At 40.0% G+C, this 22,343-nt stretch overlaps 1 protein-coding gene across 1 annotated transcript in view; it reads right to left on the minus strand.

Annotated features, from left to right (window-relative positions):
- LOC136429185 (tyrosine-protein phosphatase non-receptor type 7-like) overlaps nucleotides 1-21,825 on the minus strand; it is a 46,184-nt gene extending 24,359 nt beyond the window's left edge. The window contains exons 1-4 of the mRNA XM_066419061.1: nucleotides 21,640-21,825; nucleotides 19,708-19,845; nucleotides 14,112-14,263; nucleotides 4,900-5,013 (exon numbers count right to left, since the gene is read on the minus strand). Of these exons, the coding sequence (XP_066275158.1) occupies nucleotides 4,900-5,013; nucleotides 14,112-14,263; nucleotides 19,708-19,845; nucleotides 21,640-21,748 (513 nt within the window). The 5' untranslated portion in view covers nucleotides 21,749-21,825. The remainder of the gene's footprint in view (nucleotides 1-4,899; nucleotides 5,014-14,111; nucleotides 14,264-19,707; nucleotides 19,846-21,639) is intronic.
- Nucleotides 21,826-22,343: the final 518 nt, after the last annotated feature.

The raw sequence follows: 22,343 nt of genomic DNA on the forward strand, positions 1-22,343 counted from the left end.
ACCCCGGTCGCGGAAGAACTGGGGTGTGCACCGTTAATATATGCAAATTATGATTTATGTTGTCTATGACTTAAAAGAGTTATCACCTATCAGCACGCGAAGTTTGAGTTGTTTGTGACTTTTCGTTCTCGAGTTACAGGTGGTTGAAAGTTACCGTGTCGGAAGGCCGATTTTGTCCTTCTGGGCCTCGGTACTATTCAAGGCGCATAATAGCAATTGCGTCACAATGGTAGCTTCCACTTGAAGACGATTTTTTCCATAAATTCATGCTTAATGAACAGGTATTGCAGTAGAAAGGCATGTCAGTGAGACGCTCTTGTGATGGAGGAGGCTTTCCTTCTATTTCTGACTAGAATAAACGCTACAAACCGCCTAGAACGTAGTTGACTTCATGACGTCACAATGACTTTCACTTGCCTGTCTTTTCCATTGAGAACAGTGCCGTTTTAAGTTCCGTACTTCTACGGGAAGCAGTTAGAATTTTAATTTTGGGCGTTAACTGATAGAGAATAGACCTAGCCTCATTACCCAAGTGCTTTCGTTGCCAAGAATTCTTTTATTTTGTAGAAAAACGAACTTTAATGATGTATCTTTGGTTAGGATGGCGGTCTGAGCCGCACTTCTAACAGCTATGAACGTATAAACGGGCATCTGCTGAGAAAAGGCTGTACAAATTGGTGTCGGTCTCGGTGCGATAAACAAGCCTAGGGATGTATCTTCTGATTTGTGCGACTTATTTGCCTGAATGTTGTAAACTAGCGCGACAGCGAACTTGACACTGGATTGGGCAGGAAAGTACGAGAATGACGTCATCAAAGGCTTTTTTCATTGAAAAGCGTCTGCTACTTGATGCAGGAGCGACTATTAAACAAACATATGCGATATCCCAGTGCCCCTGTAATAGAGCAATGCAAAAAACAGTGTTTTGGTAAATGTTACGTCATCAATGTTCAGGAAACACACTTTGAAGGCTGTTTGGCCGTGTTCTAAGGGGGGGGGGCGTGGGAGGGGGGCAAATCAGCACATTATATGACATTATATAACCATATTAAAACTTGCGAAATCCGAATTTTTTTCGATCAGGTTGGGTCCGGGCTACACAGTTTCCCGGGAAAAATGCAATTTGTTGGCTGTTATGGTCAGTATTTTTTGCAGGACGGGTCCGTTTAAGGGAGCACACCCCAGTTTATTTGGGGTTTCAATTGGAGGCTGCGCACCCTCGAGTCTAGGTACTGTCTCTTCCAGGGAAGTATTCCGAAGTAAATCAACTGTGTATGGGATGAAAGCCTATCCCTTCCGCTATAGGACCAGCTGAGTTCTGTTTCTTCAACCTCTCTAATTTTGGTAAATCAGGAGACAAAAACATAATTTTCACGTCAAAAACGATGGTCAAATTTTGGCACTTTTGCGTAGGATAAAACTCGTAGAAAAAATTTTCTAGGTAGAAACGACTGATGTTGTCAGAAAGAGAAAAACCTAGCGTACAGTCGAGCCAATTATAAAGAAAATTCTAGTACTTAGATTTCTTTAATCATCCACGGCGCGAGGCATGTCAGCATGACCCACAGAACGCAACAAAGGTCAATCTCCGGCCAAGGGACATTTCACCATCAACGCGGATGGATATCCGGAAGTAAGGCTCAGATCGAAACGCAATTTTCACCCAAAACACACCAATTCATACGCTTTTCAGCCATGCTAGTATCTAATGTCAGTTCGAAGCACATTATGAGAAATATAAACTCAAACCCAGCCCCTCGAAACCCTTCCGTCACTTTGTTGTCGCGCACTTCTGTGGACCCCGGTCGCGGAAGAACTGGGGTGTGCACCGTTAACGAGAGCTTCACTGACGTACGTTGTACCTACAGCTTGTTAACCCGAAGCCCGAAACAAAACTTCCATCGACCAAGGCTTGATTGATTAGACCATGTTACCTTGGAACCCTGGATAGCCGCCCAACAATAATCAATTGACAGGAATGTTTTAACGGGTGCTTCACTGACGTACGTTGTGCCTACAGCTTGTTAACCCGAAGCCCACAACAAAACCTCCATCGACCAAGGCTCGATTGATTAGATCATGTTACCTTGGGATGAGTACAATGTCCTTGGATAACCTTGGAGAGCGACTTAACGATGATCAATTGGCAAGAACGACTTCACGATAATCAATTTGCAGGAATGTGTTCCAGTAAAGTGCACTATAGCTACGTAAGCTTGTTATCCTGCCGCCAACGGCGAAACCTCTATCCTCCATCCAGACAATCTTTTATCCAAGAATTCTTAACATTTAGCACACTGAAGTAGCTGTTTGGTACCCAATTCCCTATTGGTTACAGAGTTAGGCAGCAGGGAGAAGGTTAAAATCCTGACAACAAAATCTTCATCTACCAAGACACCCAACTGATCAGGCTCCGGCAACCTGAGTCTGGGCACAACGTCCTCCAGTAACACCTTAACCTTGACTCCCTCCTTGACTGCAGGAAGACGTCTTACAACATCTAAGAAATCTTCCGAGTCTTAAGTGATGACGTAAGAGCCCGTGGGTGTAGGAAGGGAACAAATATCTGGCTAAGTGAATAGTTAACTTCAAAATTTCATTTAACACAACAAATGTTGTAGAGTCTATCATTTCTTTTACACTTGAATGTAAAAAATATCCTGTTAATACTAGACAAATTTTGGGTGCACCTGAAGTGCATAATATATCATGCACACAGCTGTATTTGAATCCTTATGACAAAACCTTCATCTACCAAGACACAGAATTGATCAGGCTCAGACAACCTCAATCTGGGCACAACGCCCTCCAATAACACCTTAACCTTGACTCCCTCCTTGACAGCAGGAAGACGTCTAAGAAATCTTCTGAGTGATGACGTAGTAGCCTGTGGGTGGAGGAACTGAAGCAAAGTCAGAGAAACTATTCTGTCGAGGATGTAGGACCAGGCCAGTCTCCAGCTTTGGGAGCCCATGTTGTTAATTTTCCTTCATAAATCCGTCATTTCAAGCTTACAACAATACATTTTCATGCCAAGGAATGCAGAATTTTTTTTGACTGACAGGGTGACATTTTTTTTCTGCCAAACAAGCAAATTCCCATGCAAGTGCGGAGGGACAGGTCCTTGAGACAGCCTTGGGCTCAGACAACCTCAATCTGGGCACAACGCCCTCCGATAACACCTTAACCTTGACTCCCTCCTTGACTGCAGGAAGACAAATTACCTAAGAAATCTTCCGAGTCTTAAAGGTGATGACGTAGTATCATGCACACAGCTGTATCTGAATCCTTATGACAAAACCTTCATCTACCAAGACACAGAACTGATCAGGCTCAGACAACCTCAGTCTGGGCACAACGTCCTCTGATAACACCTTAACCTTGACTCCCTCCTTGACTGCAGGAAATCTTCTGAGTGATGACGTAGTAGCCTGTGGGCGAGGGAACTGAAGCAAACAGAGCAAATATCCGGCTAAGGATGTAGGAGGCCCATCACCAGTGATAATTACCTTCACTGAGAAGGTTATGCAGAGGGTAGCGTTTGTGTGTGTGTTTGTGGGTTTGTTTGTAACGTACAGCATAACTCGAGAAGGCTTGGATGGATTGTCTTGATCTTTGGTAGGTGGGTAGGTCTTGATGAGACTTGGAAATGATTAGATTTTGGGTCCCCTACCGGCTTGATACGGTACTGCAGCGGAACTTCCTGTTTTGATATCTCGTGTTCTGGACAAGCTATGGAACTGATTTTTGAGTGGTAGATAGCTCTTTGGACAGAGAGTAAGTGGTATAGGTTTTGGCCACCTAGCAGCTTTTTTTGGAACTGCAGGAGCAGGTTTTGCTTCAGACTTTGAAAGGGAATAACTCAAGAAGGGCTTGTTAAACATGGGTGCGTTCCTTCCTCTCTGATCAGCAACACGTCAATGTCAATGTCAAAACTTCAACTTCGATTACCCCCAAGTAGCCAAACTAAAACATGTCTCTGGATGCAGCATGACAACATACATGTAAATGCCATCATGTGTATTACTACCACCGTGACCTTTTTATGAAAATGCATAGTACTACTTTTTATCTAGTACAAGTGTTCAATCTGAAAAACAGAATACAAGGCACACAAGGTTCAAGGTGCTTTTGAAGACACTGAATTTCGATAAATCAACAAGTGAAAGAGAAAATCACAGAATTGATGGTGACAAGAAGACCTGCACACATACCAAGTATCAAGACACTCTGGAGTCATCATGTTCACAGATGGAAAGAAGAAAACACACACGAACGCTGACCAGAAACGTAACCTTCTAGATAAAGGTAATAAACAAATTAACATTGTTTTGTCTAAGGACGTCCCTCAAATAGGACGTTACATGGAAGTCCCGTGTTTGAGGAGAGTCACACCTTGAGTACATAAAAGAACCCACCAAACCTTTCGAAAAAGAGTAGGGGCATGCCCCGGTGTGAGTGGATCAAAACATTCCGGCCTGAATGGGGTAGGGAGCAGCCTTCCTAACCCCCTGCTTCTCCTAATGGGTCAGTGAGGTCATGCTTGTCTCGAACATTGATGTTTCTGAGCTAGGGCGAATAGATGCTGCTACTAACAGTAACAATTAGTTCAGTGCTTAGATGAGTGGCCTCTACGGCCTTGCACTGAGTGAGTTCGTTAAAAAAAGAAGACGTTGTTACCATCAAAGTTAAAACGTTCTTTAGAGTCCTCTCTATTGTACAGGATACATTTCTATGTCATCTTCTAGCCTATTGACACAAACATCAAGAATCCTGTCTATATATAGTGGCCACCTGTTTACAATAGACCAGATATTAATTAGCAGTCCCCTGATATTGGTCTTCTTGGGCAGTTTTGACTATAATCATAAGTCCAGATTAAACAAACAAACATCTCACCTTGTTGATGACGTGAACGTTGTTCTCCGACATGCCCAGGGCGGCAGCAAAGGCAGACTGGAGTCGGGAGGACAGCGACTGATTGGCAGGAAGACTGTTTGAACTGGAGACAGTCTGTGGGAAAAATAGCAACACTTGAAACTCAATTAAGGGTTAATGACCCGCCCCGAGGTGTATATGGTGTCATAACGCCTGGTCATGTGCTATAAGCACCGAATAAAACCACCAAGTGAGCTTTTTTTAATCAAGGTTAAGAAAAAGATTCATCAAAAAGATACCCCCTCTACGAAAATGCAACGGTTGTGTTATGACATGACGTCAATAAGTGGTGTGTTATGGCCTCATAACAGACGACTTATTGTGGGCAATGGAGGCTTCTGATTGGTCCATGCCATCTGGCCATGTGATAATTATGGTTAACATATCTGTTCTTACTATTCGTGAATAATTTCATCAGGTTGGAGAATGACTGAATAGCAAACTTCACATTTATTGACGGCAGTATAGAGAAATAACATCTCAAAAATTAACATTAGACTTAAAACATGGCCAAAATCTGTGTCTTTATCTGCCTTGAAAAGAATACTACGTCCAAGCTGATCTCTGACCCAACGTCCCCCAATATAATGCGAGGAGTCCTGTATATCTAAGCTGTGTATACCAGGGGGGTGCTGCACTAGAGATCTCTCAAACACACTGTATTTCACAGTCACTGTGGCGGATCTACTGAACCCGGCGGATGAATGTTTATGGAGATTACATCATAAGTACACAGTAGTGTAACGAAGCACATCACCAGAACGTAATGCGTATACAGCAATTAGCCTGCTATTTAAACCTATTTTAACTGCCGAATCTCTTTTGTCCTCTTTGGTCAATGTTGCATCGGAGTGACAGCCGTTGCATAAGATATGTCTTTGGACACAACTAAATGAGCCTTTACGCGAGATATTAACCTTAAATACGCGAACATGACCTTAAACGCAACTTTTTGCTAATGTTCCAGCGACATGCAGTGTAACGAGGGCCAGTGGTGGGAGCATATACTACATGCTACTATAGGATTCCATAGTACGTAGACGTTATATCGAACGGGACTGGCTGTTCGAACATAGAACGGCCGATCCCGTTCTCTCGTTTGAATAAAGTCAGTTGTTTGCTAGACTTCATCACGAGCAGTCGTGTTCGTGTTGTTTCTCCTATACTTCTCATAGTAGTTCTAACTTTTTGCTGACGAATATTTCAAATACGATACACCCAGACAAAGCTAAGACATTGTGAGTAATTCTCCCTGAAGTGAAATTCACCACGCATGAAGATCTTATTTGTTCTGATAATACAAAAGTCTAGTCCTAAGTTTTTGCTGGAAAAAGAAGAGGTCAAGTACTATACAGTGAGACAAAGCTTCATTGGGACTAATGTTTGTCCACATGAAATTCACCGTACATCATGCAGGAACTGTTTTAGTGTTAGGTCTAAAAACTAACTTCTTGGAAACCATGTTTACAAAAATGTACAGTATATACAATCATACACATTCATACATAGCATAGTTCTAACTTTATGCTGGCAAATGTAACAAATAAGATACAGCCAGACGAAGCTAAGACATTGTGAGTAATGTTCCCTGAAGTGAAATTCACCACGCATGAAGAACTTATTTGTTCTGATAATACAAAAGTCTAGTCCTAACTTTTTGCTGGAAAAAGAAGAGGTCAAGTACTATACAGTGAGACAAAGCTTCATTGGGACTAATGTTTGTCGACATGAAATTCACCGTATACATCAAGAACTGTTTTAGTGTTAGGTCTAAAAACTCACTTCTTGGAAAATATGTTAACAAAAATGTTTATACACAGCATATTATATAATAATAATAACTTTATTGCAAGTTCATGCCCGAAGGCTAATTGCAGACAAACAAGTACATGGAAATACATGGGAATCAAAAATAGTTGTCTAGTCTACTGTGAAAGTTCTAAGCTAACTAAGGTTGACTATGGTTGTGGTTGGGTTTGACTTCTTTTTTGAAGGCAGTGGAAAATGAAGAGACATATTATATAGTTCTAACTTTTTGCTGGCGAATGTAACAAATACGATACAGCCATGCAGACAAAGCTAAGACATCGTGAGTAATGTTCCCTGAAGTGAAATTCACCACGCATGAAGTCAGCTGCCGCAGTCCGGAACTCATCCGTTCCACACGGCTCTCCCAGACACCCTCCCCACCCCCGCACACCCACTCTCTCATTAGTACTACCAGCCTGCCACTGCACAGAGCACAGGGATGAAAATACATGTACAAAATACTATAAATGCATTCAAGTTTGCGTGGTTTCTATTTCGCTCTAAGGCCAAAAGGGAGTTTTGGCGGTGGTTTTAAGTTTGCGGCATTCTCCTACAGTGTTGTACAAAACATAAAACCACCGCAAATATTTCTGCATTTTTTTTTTTTTTTGTACATTGTGCAGATGTTTAGGTCATTTTCAGGGAAGCGAGTGTAGAAGTCCAGGTTACTATAAGTAATCGGATGGCACCCGGGCTACTGACCTAGCCGTACCTGTACCTAAACAATTTGACAACGAAAGTAACCCGTGGTCTTTAATGATAACAGAAAGGCTGAGAGACCTGAAATCAGGGTGCATGGATGGAAATACAACTATACTTTATTTTTTGCACGACAACTGTACACGGTACACTGTATGGCAACAACTATTAAACATAATACAACATTGGGTATTTGGAGTTTCTTTTATCACAACCAGGAATCTCACCTGCTGACGTTTCGGAGTCTGTCAGACACCTTCTTCAGAGGTTCTGACTACTTATAGTAGTGAGAAGCAGTACTCCAGTCAGAAGGTGTCTGACAGACCCCGAAACGTCAGCAGGTGAGATTCCAAATATCCTAAGTATGTTCTACCAACCCGATTAAATTATTCTCGGGGAAAATACAACGTTGATTGGTCAATATCTTAAACTCGAGTTATAGCGCCCTACACTATGGGGAGGCACAGAAACAGTACTAAGTATAAAAGGGGAGTGGTCCGATCTCTGTTATTCTTGATAAAGATGAATAAAGTCGAAACCGGTCAAATTCCGTCTCAGCGCTGCATTATCCCAGAGCTATACGAATGATAATACAACGTATAGAATAAAACTTAACATCCTAATTTATTACTAATTACTAAATTGAATACAATAAGGGCTATCATATGTCTTTGATATAGTGTTACAATCGAGTGGGGCTAATCATTAGTTTGGGTATCTTTTATATGTACATTCATGTTTAGGAGCAGGCCCTTTTCAGGGCAGCGAGTGTAGGAGACCCGGTTAACATCTCTGACAGTAATCGGTAAGGCACCCAGCAGGCTACTGACCTGGACCTGTACCAGTCCTGAACAATTTCATCAAGTAACCTGTGGTCTTCAATGATAACAGAAAACCGAATTAACAGTTATCAAAATGTTCAGAAACCTTACAAAGAGAACCCTGACTCTTTTGAGAGAATCTCAAATCAACAAAGGTGCTGATTTCAAGACCATGTTATTTTTCTAGTACTAAATTTTCATCTTAAGTTTGTGGTACATGCATCGAGAGGAAGAAGAAAAACACATGTCTAGTGACAAGTACATGTATACATGAGTGTATATATGTGAGTGTTATTGTTAAATCGGGTTAAGAATTTGTACATCCAGTATTTGGACGTACATTGTATACCTATCAGTTTAATGATGTGACTGTGCAGTAGTGTTCTAGCCAGCCTGAAATTTTTACCCATCATCTCAATTCTGTTTTATAGAACATCTTGTCGAGCGCCAAAGGTGCAACAATCTTAGCGGTGTCCGAGAAAATGCTCCCTGGGAAATTTTGGAAATCTTAACCTTTTGAAACGCTATTTCTTGCAATTTGAGGGGCAAATTTTGCTGGTAGGTTAAGCTTTATGTAAAACTTAAAGCTCTTTTACTAGAATATTCTTCAAAGCTTTTTCTTTATCTGTACACACCGATTCTTGTCCGTCAAAAAGGACGGGTTGGGGACAGTTTTTGTCCATCATGAGCGAGAAAAATCTGTCTAATGACAGAATGACAGGTGCTGGCTCAGGGCTCCAAATTCATTTTTGGAAATAGGTGCACAGAAAGAATTTTGGGTGCACTACAAAATAAAGTTGAATGTCAGCAAAACATTATTACAAAGTTTAACGCTCTTAAGAACTTCAATCTGTAATTCTATAGCTAATTTCAAAATTTCAAACAAGTAATACATGTACATCAAAGAAAGTACAACTGTTACAAAAGGTTATTTTGCTTTTTCTGATACTTACATTTCAAGAATATTCTGTATACTAATGTACAATTATTAGTACCTTTACCCTATAGCCTACAAAAAAATATCTAGGTGCACCAGTGCACCCACAGTAAAACATTAGGTGCACAGCTCCAACTTAGGGTGCACACACACTACCAAAAATAAAAAATAAAGTTTTTCTTGTTTTTCTTCCACACAGAAAATTGATCTTCCAGGAAGAAATTTTTTCTGTGACGAAGAAATCGTTCTTGTCCATGGGGCAAGCAAATTTTTCTTGTTGCAATTTTTCATATTTTGAGATTTTTTTTCTTATACTTCTTCAGGAATTGAACTGGTTATAAGAAACCAATTCTTGTATTTCTTAAATCTGGTCAAGAATATGTAAGAATTTTTTGATTGCATTTTTAAGAAAAAAGAAGAAAGTTTTGCTTTTATTTCTAGAAAATTCTTGTGCGTGAGAATCTTTCAGAAACACTTTCTCCCCTGAAGAAAAATAAGAAAACTGTTCTTTGTGTAAGAACGGACATTTTTGTGGTTTCTTGTGTTTCTTATTTTCTTTTCTTGATTTTCTTCGTGCAAGAATATTTTTCTCCATACAAGAATTGTCCAAAAATAAGCAAAACAAGAAAAAACATTTTTGGTAGTGCAGGTGCACATGCCCTGTGGCTAGAGCACTGGTGTGCAGTACTGTACTATCACAGATTCCTACTGCATAATGCAGCCGGTATTTCTAGCCCTGAGTTCCCACACAGGAACACATGCTGCTGCTGAAATGTGCTGCGGACCAGCCAAGTGTGAATGGCACAGTGATGCTGAATTGCAAACAAGGCTGCGCAGACTGAGTCTGTTGTTTCACACACTTCAGAACAATTTTTAAAAATTAAAGGAAAAAAAAAATTGTGGACACTAATAGACAATGGTCAAGGTTTTTATAATGAATGAATGAATGAATGAAGACCTCAAATTTCTTTTGCACATTTTTATAACCAGGTTCAGTTTCTGAGACTGGAAGTTGGCATTTAATTTCTGGAGACTTTGTGAATGTTGTACTGAATTGCAAGCCAGGCTGCATGAATTCAATTTGTTGTTTCACACATTTTGACAAAAAGTTTTTTGAAAAGGAAAAAAAGTCAGTGTTACCATTTTCCGCGAGGAAAATACTCCTCAAAATTATTTTCCCTTTAGAGCTGTTGTTCCTTTCTTGAGTTGAGGAGAGTGCTAAAGATATAAACTTGTCTAAGCACAAAATATCACAACAAAACGGGAGGGACTGTAAAATCATCAGTCTGTTCCATTCGGGTTGTGGGGAAGTTTTTGAAGTCGTCGTTTTTGAATGAAGGGTTATCAACTCCGAAGCTTTCTTGGCAGTGTTCTAGCTAAATACGTTAGTCTGTCAAATTTGCATTTCTGGCGGTATTACTGATGTTGCATCTGGCACATATCCCTAAACAGTCTGTTCTTAAAAATCCTGAATATTATGTTACCCTGTGGATTTAGATGAAGTAGTGTGAACAGTTGGACTTTGCAGAAATGGGAAGAGTTACATGAACAAAGCAGATGTCTCCATTACCTTTCAGAACTGAGAAACAAATGTCACATGAATCTCCGCGCTTTTATAAAAACTGAGCGACTTTGCAGTTGACATTTTCCTGGCTACACAGATGCATGCGGGGGTGGACTGGAATCTTCCAAATAGCTTTGACTTTGAATTCAAAATGTTAACCTCCATTAACATTAATCCGCCTGGTTACACAAATCCGCCACTTTGAAAAACAGTGTGTTTGAGAGATCTCTAGTGCAGCATCCCCCAGGGATGCACAGTCTAGATATACAGGAGTGCATTATACTGGGGGACGTTGGGTTGGAGATCTGTTTGGACATATCTTTTCAGGGTGCCGGAATCATGTACCCTCGCCGGTGGAATTAGATGTTAAGTTCAACAATCAAATGAACCTGTTGTAAAAAAAAAAAATGTTTGCGTGTCCTCGGGGGTGTTCAGGAGGATCTCAATGATTTCAAGGAAAACTGTTTGACAACCCCTGGATGGTTACTGTCAGATGTGCAAAAGTGAGGTGTGACAGGCCGTTCAGTACTAATATAACCAGCTGCTTCCGCACCGCGTGCCTGCCAAGCTGGTGTGTTAGAATACACGGAAGGGTGTTTATACCGGCTATACAGATAGTACAGAAGCTGCTGTGTTACACCGAAGGGCAGTTATATTGGCTACACAGAAACAGAAATTAAACCCTCCTTTTACTCAGAGACTTTTCTTTCTCTTTATAAAGTAACAGTAGTGTGTCTGCAAAATGTTATCTTCTAAGTAAATACAAGGACGGGAATAAAGAACCTGTAAAAAAATTTAGCTGGAAGTCTTGCATAAGAAGTCATATCAGAATGATAACACTTTCTACTTAAAATTATAGCATACACTTCTTTTATTGAAAAATCACCTCTTTTTACATCAATGGCAAAATACGGAGCCAATTCTGTCTAGAAAAACAGTTAAACATGCTGGAAATAAACATAGCAACAGCAAAAGTACCAGTACTGAAAATTAGATGTTACAAGTTACTGTTGACTCTGTCAGAAGTTCATGAGTATTTATAACAATTTTCTACATCCTGTTTACATGTGTCTTGGATCAATAAAGAACGGAATCATTTTGTCACACTGTTAATGGTTTTTATGCTGCAGTTTTGTAGTTTGGAAATGTGTCAATTCTGTGTTATATATCATATTATACTGTATCATGATTACTGCGCCAGTGTGCCATGCATGTCTGTGTGTTTTTGTATGAAAAGTGAATAAAAAGAATTAATGGGAAAAAAGGAAAATAAATGGACAAGTCCGCAGTTTGCTCCTACAGAATTATGACAAGCTGCGAGTCTCTGGATAATATTCCGCCCCCGCACTGCGTAAAAACACACACCGGAGGCCGACAGTCGTGACCGTCTGGTACGCCCACGCGCTGATATTCTCTCACTTCGCTGCTGCACTGAGCAGTAACATCACCAAGGACTAGGAAAGTGTCCCAGTAACTTAATTTATAGCAGCTGGAATTTGAACACTCATAGTTGAACCTGTACATGTATCATATAACTTAGCTATTAAGTTAACGTTGTTCAGGTACAGATCCAAAATATGCGAACTACGCAGGGCTGTGTACTTGTATACTTGTAGTACCTTATGATTCCCATGCAATGTGCTTCTAATATGTAATGTACATGAAAGTTGAAACTGTACGTGTACCTGTCATCCTATGAGACACTATTACCTGCATTTTGAGGAATAAATTTTGTGAAGTATAGTTTTCTATCTGTCACAGCCTCATTCTAAAGTCAAATATGACCTTTTTATAAGATTTATAAGAAACACCCCTATGTGATTGAAACACAGCATAGGGGTCCAGATCACAGCATATGGGGCCCCTGTGCTGAAAAGACCTGGCGAGAACACTGCTGTTCCTGTAGATGTATGACAGTCCTACATGACATGTACAGTTGTTCAGACACAGACCCAAAATACAGTAAATCTTAAATTGCGGTGGTTTCATTTTTCTGCCTTTCATTGTGACCTCACCACTGCAAATCATGGTACTGCAAATATACGTCTCCATATTTTTGCTGGACATCAAAGTACTAATTGACCTTATGATTCACAGACTGTATCAATAAGTGAATTCAATGCGCTCCGTTCTGTTGATAGATTCAATTACCTACCAGGGGGTGATAATCCTTACTGTGTACAGATAGGTAATACATTAAAGAATGTTTTGACATTAGAACAAGCAATGTATAACTATAATTATACGACACATGAAATTACGATATGTTGCTCTATCCCATATGATTGTGTGTATTATAATCAAACCCATTTGTATGCACCTATTCGTTTGTATGTATGTATGTATAGATGTAAGTAGACCTTAGGAAAGTCGCTGTGCTTTTGATGTGTCAATAAAGATCTCTCTATACATTTTTTTACTATTCTTTGAAAAAAAAATGGACTCATCAACTTTCGCATGATTTCATACATTTCCGGTTCCATGTATGTTTTGTAATCACCGGTATTACCTGGTGTTACATAAGCAGTTAAAAAACACACCTACATAATGTTTTTCCTCTGTGTGGGTGCCACAAATGGCACTTGATAACAGGAAGCCAGTGATTAAGGGATTTTCGAAGCAGGTGGTACAGTTGAGGTTATTTCGGGTATTAAGTCAATTTTTTTGTTTGAGATTTGAAGGAGAATAACTCAAGAAGAGGTTGATGGATTGTCATCACTTTTGGTATGTAGATAGTATATGTGATAACGTAGTAATATTTAGAAATTAGTTCTTAAAATCAAGAGCTAATTTCCATAATTAAATCATTTTTCAAATCATGGACTCACCAAGCTGCAGTTGCCAGGCAACAAAGGTCGTAGAAGACCCAGGAAATCTTAGTTTGAGTCAGTGTCATGAAGGACATTAAGTTATGCTGCCTCACCAGCGTGAACCTCCTGGATAGAGCCGTGTGGAAGCGCGGTGTGATGACTAGCCGACTGCTGCCCACCCCTGTGTCAGGCACCTCAGCAGCAGTATAATCAAATAACTATCTGTGATACTAAGTTATACCCAGCTTGTTTAGATATAGCCAACAGTCGTATTTAGTACCTATTGTTACAACAAAGTCAGTCACAGTTCACTGACACATGTTTTTCCCTATGTTTCTATTTGCAATTAGCCCACGGGCATGAACTTGCAATAAAACTTTCTTATATACTGTCCATACCAAAATTCCAATTTTATGTCAGACTCTTGTGTTTGTCAGAAGGGCTAGCCCTTTGTAATAGCCACAGGCTAGTTGGGCAGCCCTGCCTGTGCGTGCTGAACAGCTAAAGCAATAAATAAACAGAATAATGCTCACCACGATGAGTACATACTGGCTTGGCACTTCGGTGGCCTCTGTGGCGATGGCTCGCGTGTCTTGTCCTGCTTCTTTCACGATTATTGTTCGCTTGTCGGCATCACCGCTGGTCACTTCCCCGCTGGCATGGCTGGCCTCATCACTGGGGGGGTCTGTAACGGGAGACAGTTGTTACAGTAGTTACTTTGTAGTTCCTCTTCTTTTCATTTTTTCATTAGGATTTATGTTACAATTCCAATTTCTTCTTTCGTTAATTTGTCTTAGTTTCGATTATATATAATTTTGTAAAAATTCAATTTATGTACTTTAGGGGAGGCCCCCGAAAAGCCGTATAGGCTTCTGGCCTCCCCTGCATGTATTCTTTGCTCTATTTATCTTTGTTTTATATTGTACATATGCGAATAAACAATAAACAAATAAACACAATAGTGAAACAGGCATAGAACAACAACTATTTATTTTGTATTCTTGCCGCAAAAGCACCACCTACATCAGCTACTTATAGCGGCCGAAGCACTACTCCAGTCAGAAGCTCTGAAGAAGGTGTCTGACAGACACTGAAACGTCAGTAGGTAAGAAGTCACTGGTTGTGTAAAAAGAAAACTCCAATATCCTATTTCTTGTTTGTTTGTTTGTTTGTTTGTCTTTATTTATTGACAGAGTACTCCAATTGGCCTGCTGGTAGATACATAAAACGGGAAACAACAGCGTCTGAGCTTGAACCTTCAATGACCTGAATATAATGGCCGAGTCGGTAGAGCGCTTGTCTTGCATACGGTCGGTCGTGAGTTTGATCCCCGGACAACTCAATTAGTACTCATTACCAATGACTTTAAAAATGGTACATACTGCTCTCTCTACTTAGCACTGGGGGGAGAGTATGGTAGTTGAACACACACCACTACCGATAGCCCCCTGATTTAGTGCTTGCACATAGTTGTGTGGCCCAAGGGCTATAGAAACAGAGATGGGCACCGCCCTATGCACCATCTGGTGTGGGAAGGACTTAAATTTTGTTTTCTTTAAGTTCAACTGTTTTGGTGGAAATCCTTCTTTGAAATTTGCAACCAAAATTTGCAAACTGTGTTGACAAGCCATGGAAATTTCTGAGCTAAAATTTACGGAAATCTTTGCTCTGAAATATTCTTTGTTCTCTTTAAAGAACAGTTCAAAAATCATAACATGAAGTTCCCAATTTCCCTTGAAACAAACCATAAACCCAGAGCTCAACAGCTGCTACGGATGTTTAGGGCTCGAAATAGTGGGTGCACCTAGATATTTTTTAGGCTATCTAGAAAGGTACTATTGTACACTAGTATACAGAAAATACTCTTGAAATATAAGAATCAGAAAAAGCAATTGAACCTTTTGTTGAAGTTCATTTGATGTATTGTTAGGTTGAAATTTGAAATCTGGATAGAATTACGGATTGAAGTTCTTCAGAGAGGTAGAAGCGTAAAACTTAATAAATGTTTTGCTGACATTCAACTTTATCTTATGTGGTGCACCCAAAATTCTTTCTGTGCATCTAATTTTATGGTTGGGTGCACCAGTGCACCTACAATAAATTCCAAAGAAGAATTTTGAGCCCTGGACCACAAACCAAGAGCTTCACAGCTGCTATGGATGTTGCTTTAGAAAGCCCTTCGGGAAATTGGCAAAAAAGGCGAAAGCAAACAGACCTCACAAAGGACCCTAGACCTAATTACTTTTATTGCCGATTCCTTCTGATCCAAGAAATCATGAACAAGATAAAAGAACTAGCTACTGCATATGCGGGACTCAAAATCCTTTTTTTTCATTTTACCGGTAAATCAGTTGTTAACTAGAAAGGCAACATTTTCAGGAAAATGCAGGATATTCCCCTTCCATTACCTACACCTGAAATATGACATCCTTAGCAAATTGACTGTAATGGTATTATGAAGTTTCTGCATATATTATGCGAAAGAGGTCTGCAATAGCATAATTTATGGTCAGTTGTATTCACCTTTCCTAAAGGTACCTACATCTCAAATATGACATCCGTAGCTTTTATAGCAAGGGATATGCATAAATTATGCATAAGGCCCTCATTATCATAATTTATGGCCAGGTTTTCTGACCTTTCCTAAATGTACCTACATCTCAAATATGACATCCGTAGCCTTCACAGTAAAGACAAGTACATGCCTAAATTATGCAAATAAGGTCTGCATTAGCATGATTTATGGCCAGGTGTGTTCACTTTTTCTAAAGGTACCTACATCTCAAATATGACATCCGTAGCTATCATGGTAAGGGAAATACAAGTTTATGCATGAATTATGCAAATGAGGTCCGCATTAGCATAATTTATGGTCAGGTGTGTTCACCTTTCGTAAAGGTGCCTTCATCTCAAATATGACATGTGCAGCTTTTACGGTAAGGGAAATACACGTTTACGCATAAATTATGCAAATAAGGTCCTCATTAGCATAATTTATGGTCAGGTGTGTTCACCTTTCCTAAAGGCACCTTCATCTCAAATATGACATCTGCAGCTTTTACGGTAAGGGAAATACAAGTTAATGCATAAATTATGCAAATGAGGTCCTTATTAGCATAAGTCATGTCCAGGTGCTTTCACATTTCCTAAAGGTACCTACATCTCAAAGATGACATCCGCAGCTTTTACGGTAAGGGAAATACAAGTTTATGCATAGATTATGCAAATTAGGTCCTCATTACCATAATTTATTGTCAGGTGTATTCACCTTTCCTATAGTTACCTACATCTCAAATATAACATCCGTACCATGTTACATATGTAACATATAACTTTCTGCAACATCATTAGTAGAGCAAGCAACCGCACATCTACTTGGTTTTTGGCAGAAGAAGAAGAACAAAAACAATAGGCAAGCAAAAACAGTATATCCCCCTTCCCACTGGAAGGGGAATATAAAAATGTTCACACTCGCTTACTCTAAATCAAAGCCTCAAGAAGTCAATTCAGGGGACCGATAATATCTGGAATATGGAGTCAGGTTTAATTCATAATACAAAGCCTATAGCTGGATAAGAGAGAGAGAGAGAGAGAGAGAGAGAGAGAGAGAGAGAGAGAGAGAGAGAGAGAGAGAGACAGAGAGAGAGGCCTGACTGGTTTGCCTGTAATTTGACATCTTTTTTGAAAAACCAAAGCCACAGATTCTGCTCTCCACCTCTTGGCCTAATATGAATCCTCTACTACCATCATACATAGCAAATTCTAACTCAAAAGTACATGTTTAACATAATGTGGATTTGAACCCGTAATCTAGCTAGCTATAGTAACTTGTGATTTATAACACAAAGCCTACATTTTTATTCGTAATAACTATATTCACGTTTTGCCAGCAATCATCAAGCTATTATTTTTCTGCTAATTGAAGGATGCAGGTGGCTAATTTCTAGCCCACGACTTTAATCAACTGTATGATTGTTTGATGTTCGATTAGCTTGGAAAAAGACCGCAAAGCAGTCGTAGCTGCATGTAAGAAGATCAAAGACATCAAAGCGTTGAAGACATCTTTTGATCATGATGTACCCAATTGACTTCCCCTCTTCACCTCTAATGTCTCCTCTGATCAAAGGGAAAAAAGCGACCCACATCCTGTTTTTCATTTCACACACAAAATGGAACGGGGAGTCTAGGAGAATTTTGAAAAAGATACAAGATATACAATGCATAATAATAATATACAATGTATACATATATACATGTATCACTGTCTTTCATGTGACGTCTCTTGTTCACCCTTAATATCAGTCTGATCAAAGGAATGAATTCAAGTGATCTGCATCCTGTTTTTCATTTCACACAAAATGGAAGTAGGACAAATTTGAAAAAAACTACATTACATACATCGCTGAAACCTAGAGATGTCTTTCAAAGTGTTTAACTTTGAAATCCCTAATATTCACCTTTAATATCCTGCATCTGACCAAAGGGATAAAAGCATTCTTCATCCTGTTTTCTCACATAAAATGGAACTGGGACATACAATAAATATCGCTGAAACCTAGAGATGTTTTTCAAAGTGTTTCAAAGAGATTTTTGGTACCCAACTTAACCTCGGGTGACATCCCTTGTTCTCCTTTAATATCCGGCGTCTCATCAAAGGGATAAAAGCGATTCACATCATTTTTTTCATCTCACACAAAATGGAACAAGGGCAACTCTTTTAGAAAACGTATCACTGAAACCTCAAACTGCCTTTCTAGATAACAGAACATAATTATCGATACCTGAGGGTTATAAAGTAACTAATGAAGAGAATTGCTGAATCTGAAGGTAGGTAGATAAAGGTAACACCCTAAGGGCAGTGGGCTGCATCCACTTTGTCTAGCTAGAACATGGTATAAGAAGGCGGAGCACATCCCTATTCTTCCACGGCCTTTTACATGTACATGTACCTCCCCAACCAGAGTCAGGTACCCATTTTTACACCTGGGTGGAGTGGGGAAAGTCGTCTTAAGTGCCTTTCCCATGGGCACAACATCGATGGCATGTCAGGGGATTTAAACACAGCACCTCTGGGTTACAGGACAAACACCCTTACCGTTTAACCAACCTGAATTTGAGAGCTCCCACAAAACAGTCCAGTTTGATCAACGATGGGATTTGAGATGTCACATTTTGGGAAAGACTCTCTGTGACCATGTGTATGTGAGTGGTGACTGACTGAATGAACGAATGAATGGATGGGAGGGTGGATGGATGGACAAACAAATCAAACAATCAATCAATCAATCAATTGATCAATCCACTCTTTCAAATCTTGATCATCTTAAAGTAAGTTAAATTTGCAAATTGAAAAACATAGCTGTCCTTCCACACACAGGTATCCCAATCCAACCAAACTAAAAACATTGTCATGTCAACTTTCATATTCGAGACCAGGCTGCAAAAAAAAACCTGAATAGCCCTTAGTACTACAAGAGTAAGCAATAACTTGTAATAAACCTCAATTATGACAGAATTGAGGCAACAAATGACCTCGTTGCTCTTGTTTTCTACAAAAAACTAGGTCAATTTAATGTGTGTCAAAGGGCAGGTGTCACATTTCAGTGACAGATGTCAAAGGTCATCAGTGGTATTGACCCACTATCACTTGTATCAGCCTTCAGCTACCAAATATCCACCTGAAAATGAAATATGCAATGTGCAATGAAATTATAAAATGAAATTGTGGTGAAAAAAAATCAAGCTTTTGGCTGATACAACATAAACATGACCTTTTATGTTGTACAAAATGGAAAACGTATTTATTCATAATACTTCAACCTATGTAAAATTAGTTATTGTGCTAGACCCATATCTCAAGCTTGGAAGGGTCGACTGGTAGGACTGGAAATACTGGATACAAAGGCACTTTTATGCACCCATAATTTGAGCTGTGCCCCTAAATTCTTTACCATGGGTAAACAGTGCAACTACATTTGTAGATATTTGTGTAGTAGGATTACACACGAGTCCTAACTGATCACTGATACCATTTTCTTTTGTATTGAAAAAGGCATGGAAACATAAACAATAAAATAAAATATATACATAATATATATAAAATAGATAAATATACTCAATCATTCATACCCTGCTCTAGGTCCTGGATGAAGCTGAAGTCACGGTCGGGCAGGTCAAAGTTCGGTGCCAGAGGTGAGAGATCATTGGCTGGGGTGGAGAGGTCGGCAGGGTTGACGACCTGGCTGGTCTGTCTGGCAAGCTGGCACACTGTGGAGATAAAAAAGTGAAAGTGATCTTAAAAAAGTGAAAGTGATCTAAAAAAAAATCAAAATGACCCAAAAAAAGTGAAAGTGATCTAAAAAAAGTGAAAGTGAACTAAAAAAGTGAAAGTGCTCTCAAAAAAGTGGAAGTGATCTGAAATAGTGAAAGTGATCTCAGAAGAGGGAAAGTCATCTCGAAAAAAGTGAAAGTGATCTCGAAAAGAGTGAAAGTGGTCTCAACCCACTTCAGCTTGATGAACTGAATGAACAGCTGAGAACTAGTACTCTTCCCCTGGTCCTGACAGATTGTATTGGGGAAATTCCCATTATAGTTCTTTTTGACAAGCACAAATGAACAGTGGGCCACGGCTTAAAGTTAATGTCATGGCCTAAGGACCCTTGTGCAAAGGTTACTTGTTTTGTCTTGACTATACTTTACACATGTCCTGATATATATGGCCATAACAATGTCCAGACATGCTTTGTTTACCCTTGGTTTATGCATGTCTCAAGGGCCTTGACCTTTGACCTGCACATGCACAGTTGGAACAGTGGGCGGGCTTATCAATATTATGATTTTGGCCTAGAAACACCTTTTCCCTGCATACTTGCACTGGTACAGGTGGCATTCGTAATCACCCGCACAGACTATAAACCGGATAGTAAACATGTGCTAACTCTAACATCAGAAATACCTGCACAGCTCCAATTTCACCTGCACTAAGCTGCATATGCAGGTGTTTTTCCAGCTCTACATGATTTGAACAGATAGAATCATAAATCAGTGAAAATGCTCAAAACTGTCTTTGTTGTGGGGTTGCAAGTCCTGACTCTAGGAAAAGCAAATAAACACAATGTTCACAAGATCTTGAGAGCTTTCAACCCCCTTTTGACCTTGGATTGTAACTGATACTGTGCTATTGAGGTCACCCTTGCTCCTATTGTTGTACAGGTTGTATTTAATTGAATACGTCCTACCTTCGCTTGTGCAAGGTTAATTACATTTCGGAGGTGAAAATTTTGCCTTTTTTTGGAATACAAACATCCTATTAGTATTACAGCTGGTGACTGAGGAAAAAACTAATGTATTTTCTGCTGTAATGTTTATGTTAGAATTTGAGCCAAACACAAACAGAAAGAACACTCCTCAGAAATTCCGTGAACCGTGAACACCAGTTTGAGGTCAGGCGTGCTCGGGACATTGTTGTGCGGCCAGACGGGTGGCTTCACTCTCCTGAACACGGCAGCAAGGTATGTTCTCGCCTCTCTCGAGTCCGACAATACATCTATCATGACAAGCAAAACTCTGAGGTATTGACAGGATCAGCTAGCACAGAATTCGAGACAGATCCCGCATTTATTTCAACTCTAACCCAAATCCTAAACCTCACAATCGCAGAAATACATGAACCCCCCCCCCCCCCCCCCCCCCCCCCCCCCCCCAACACACACACACACACACTCAAAGGGAAAAGTCAGGCAGGTAAACCAGCAGTGCGGGGTTCTAAATCCCACCTGACCGTTATCTGGGGCAATGTCGTCGAACCTTGCAAACAACAACAGTAACCACAGCTAACATTCACGTTGATACACAGCTATCACCAATGCTAAAAGTGCTCAGACCGTTGCCTGTGAACACTTGACAAAGAGAGAATTTACGTTTTGTGTTGTAACGTTAATATATAACGGAGGCGGAGATCACAATTTACTGCGAAACATGGCGGCGCCCTGGGACTCCTCTCGCGCAGAAAGCCCCCCAAAACCAGACGTTTTCGTGCAAATCACGCAGAACAGAGCTCACCTGAGACGGGTGGCAGGACGAGGAGGGCGAAGCAAGCGGCTAGCGCGCCTGGCAGCCTGAGGTCGTACCCCATCAGGACCGTCTTAGGTCCGGCGGGACGACACGACATGTACACAACATCTCACGGCACCCCGCGCATGTGCACACGTCATTCATAAATAATAGATTCCTGGTGTGAATGAAGGAGCGGGCGGGTGAATGGGGGCGGCAGCTGTGGCTGGGGAAAACACAACAATACAACACAAGATTACACAGTCAGTACAACGTCACAAAACAACGCGCACCTGACTCTACTCACTACAAATTAAAACAAGAGTTCGGAGACCTCATATCTCCATGAAATATGTATTGTGCAGCCCTCGTTTTCATAATTTATATTCAACCATGTTCACTGTCACCAAGGAGGTTTAAATTTAAACCTCCTTGCTGTCACATAACTTCCAAATGCCACAAGTATGAAATTCCAGTTATCTACCAATATGAAATCACAGCATTTTCTCATTGATTATGCAAATTAGATCTTCATTTGAATAACTTTTATTCATCAATGTCCCTTTATTTCTCAGTTACATATGTTGCATTTCTGAATTGTCGTACCATTGCATGAAGTGGATTTGTAACATTTCTCCATTAATTATGCAAATTAGATTCTGATTTGCATGTTTACCATTTCATTATATCAAGTAACCTTTTTTTAAGCTATC

This window comes from Branchiostoma lanceolatum, chromosome 3 (genome assembly GCF_035083965.1).
Source record: "Branchiostoma lanceolatum isolate klBraLanc5 chromosome 3, klBraLanc5.hap2, whole genome shotgun sequence".
In the NCBI taxonomy this organism is placed as follows: Eukaryota; Metazoa; Chordata; class Leptocardii; order Amphioxiformes; family Branchiostomatidae; genus Branchiostoma; species Branchiostoma lanceolatum.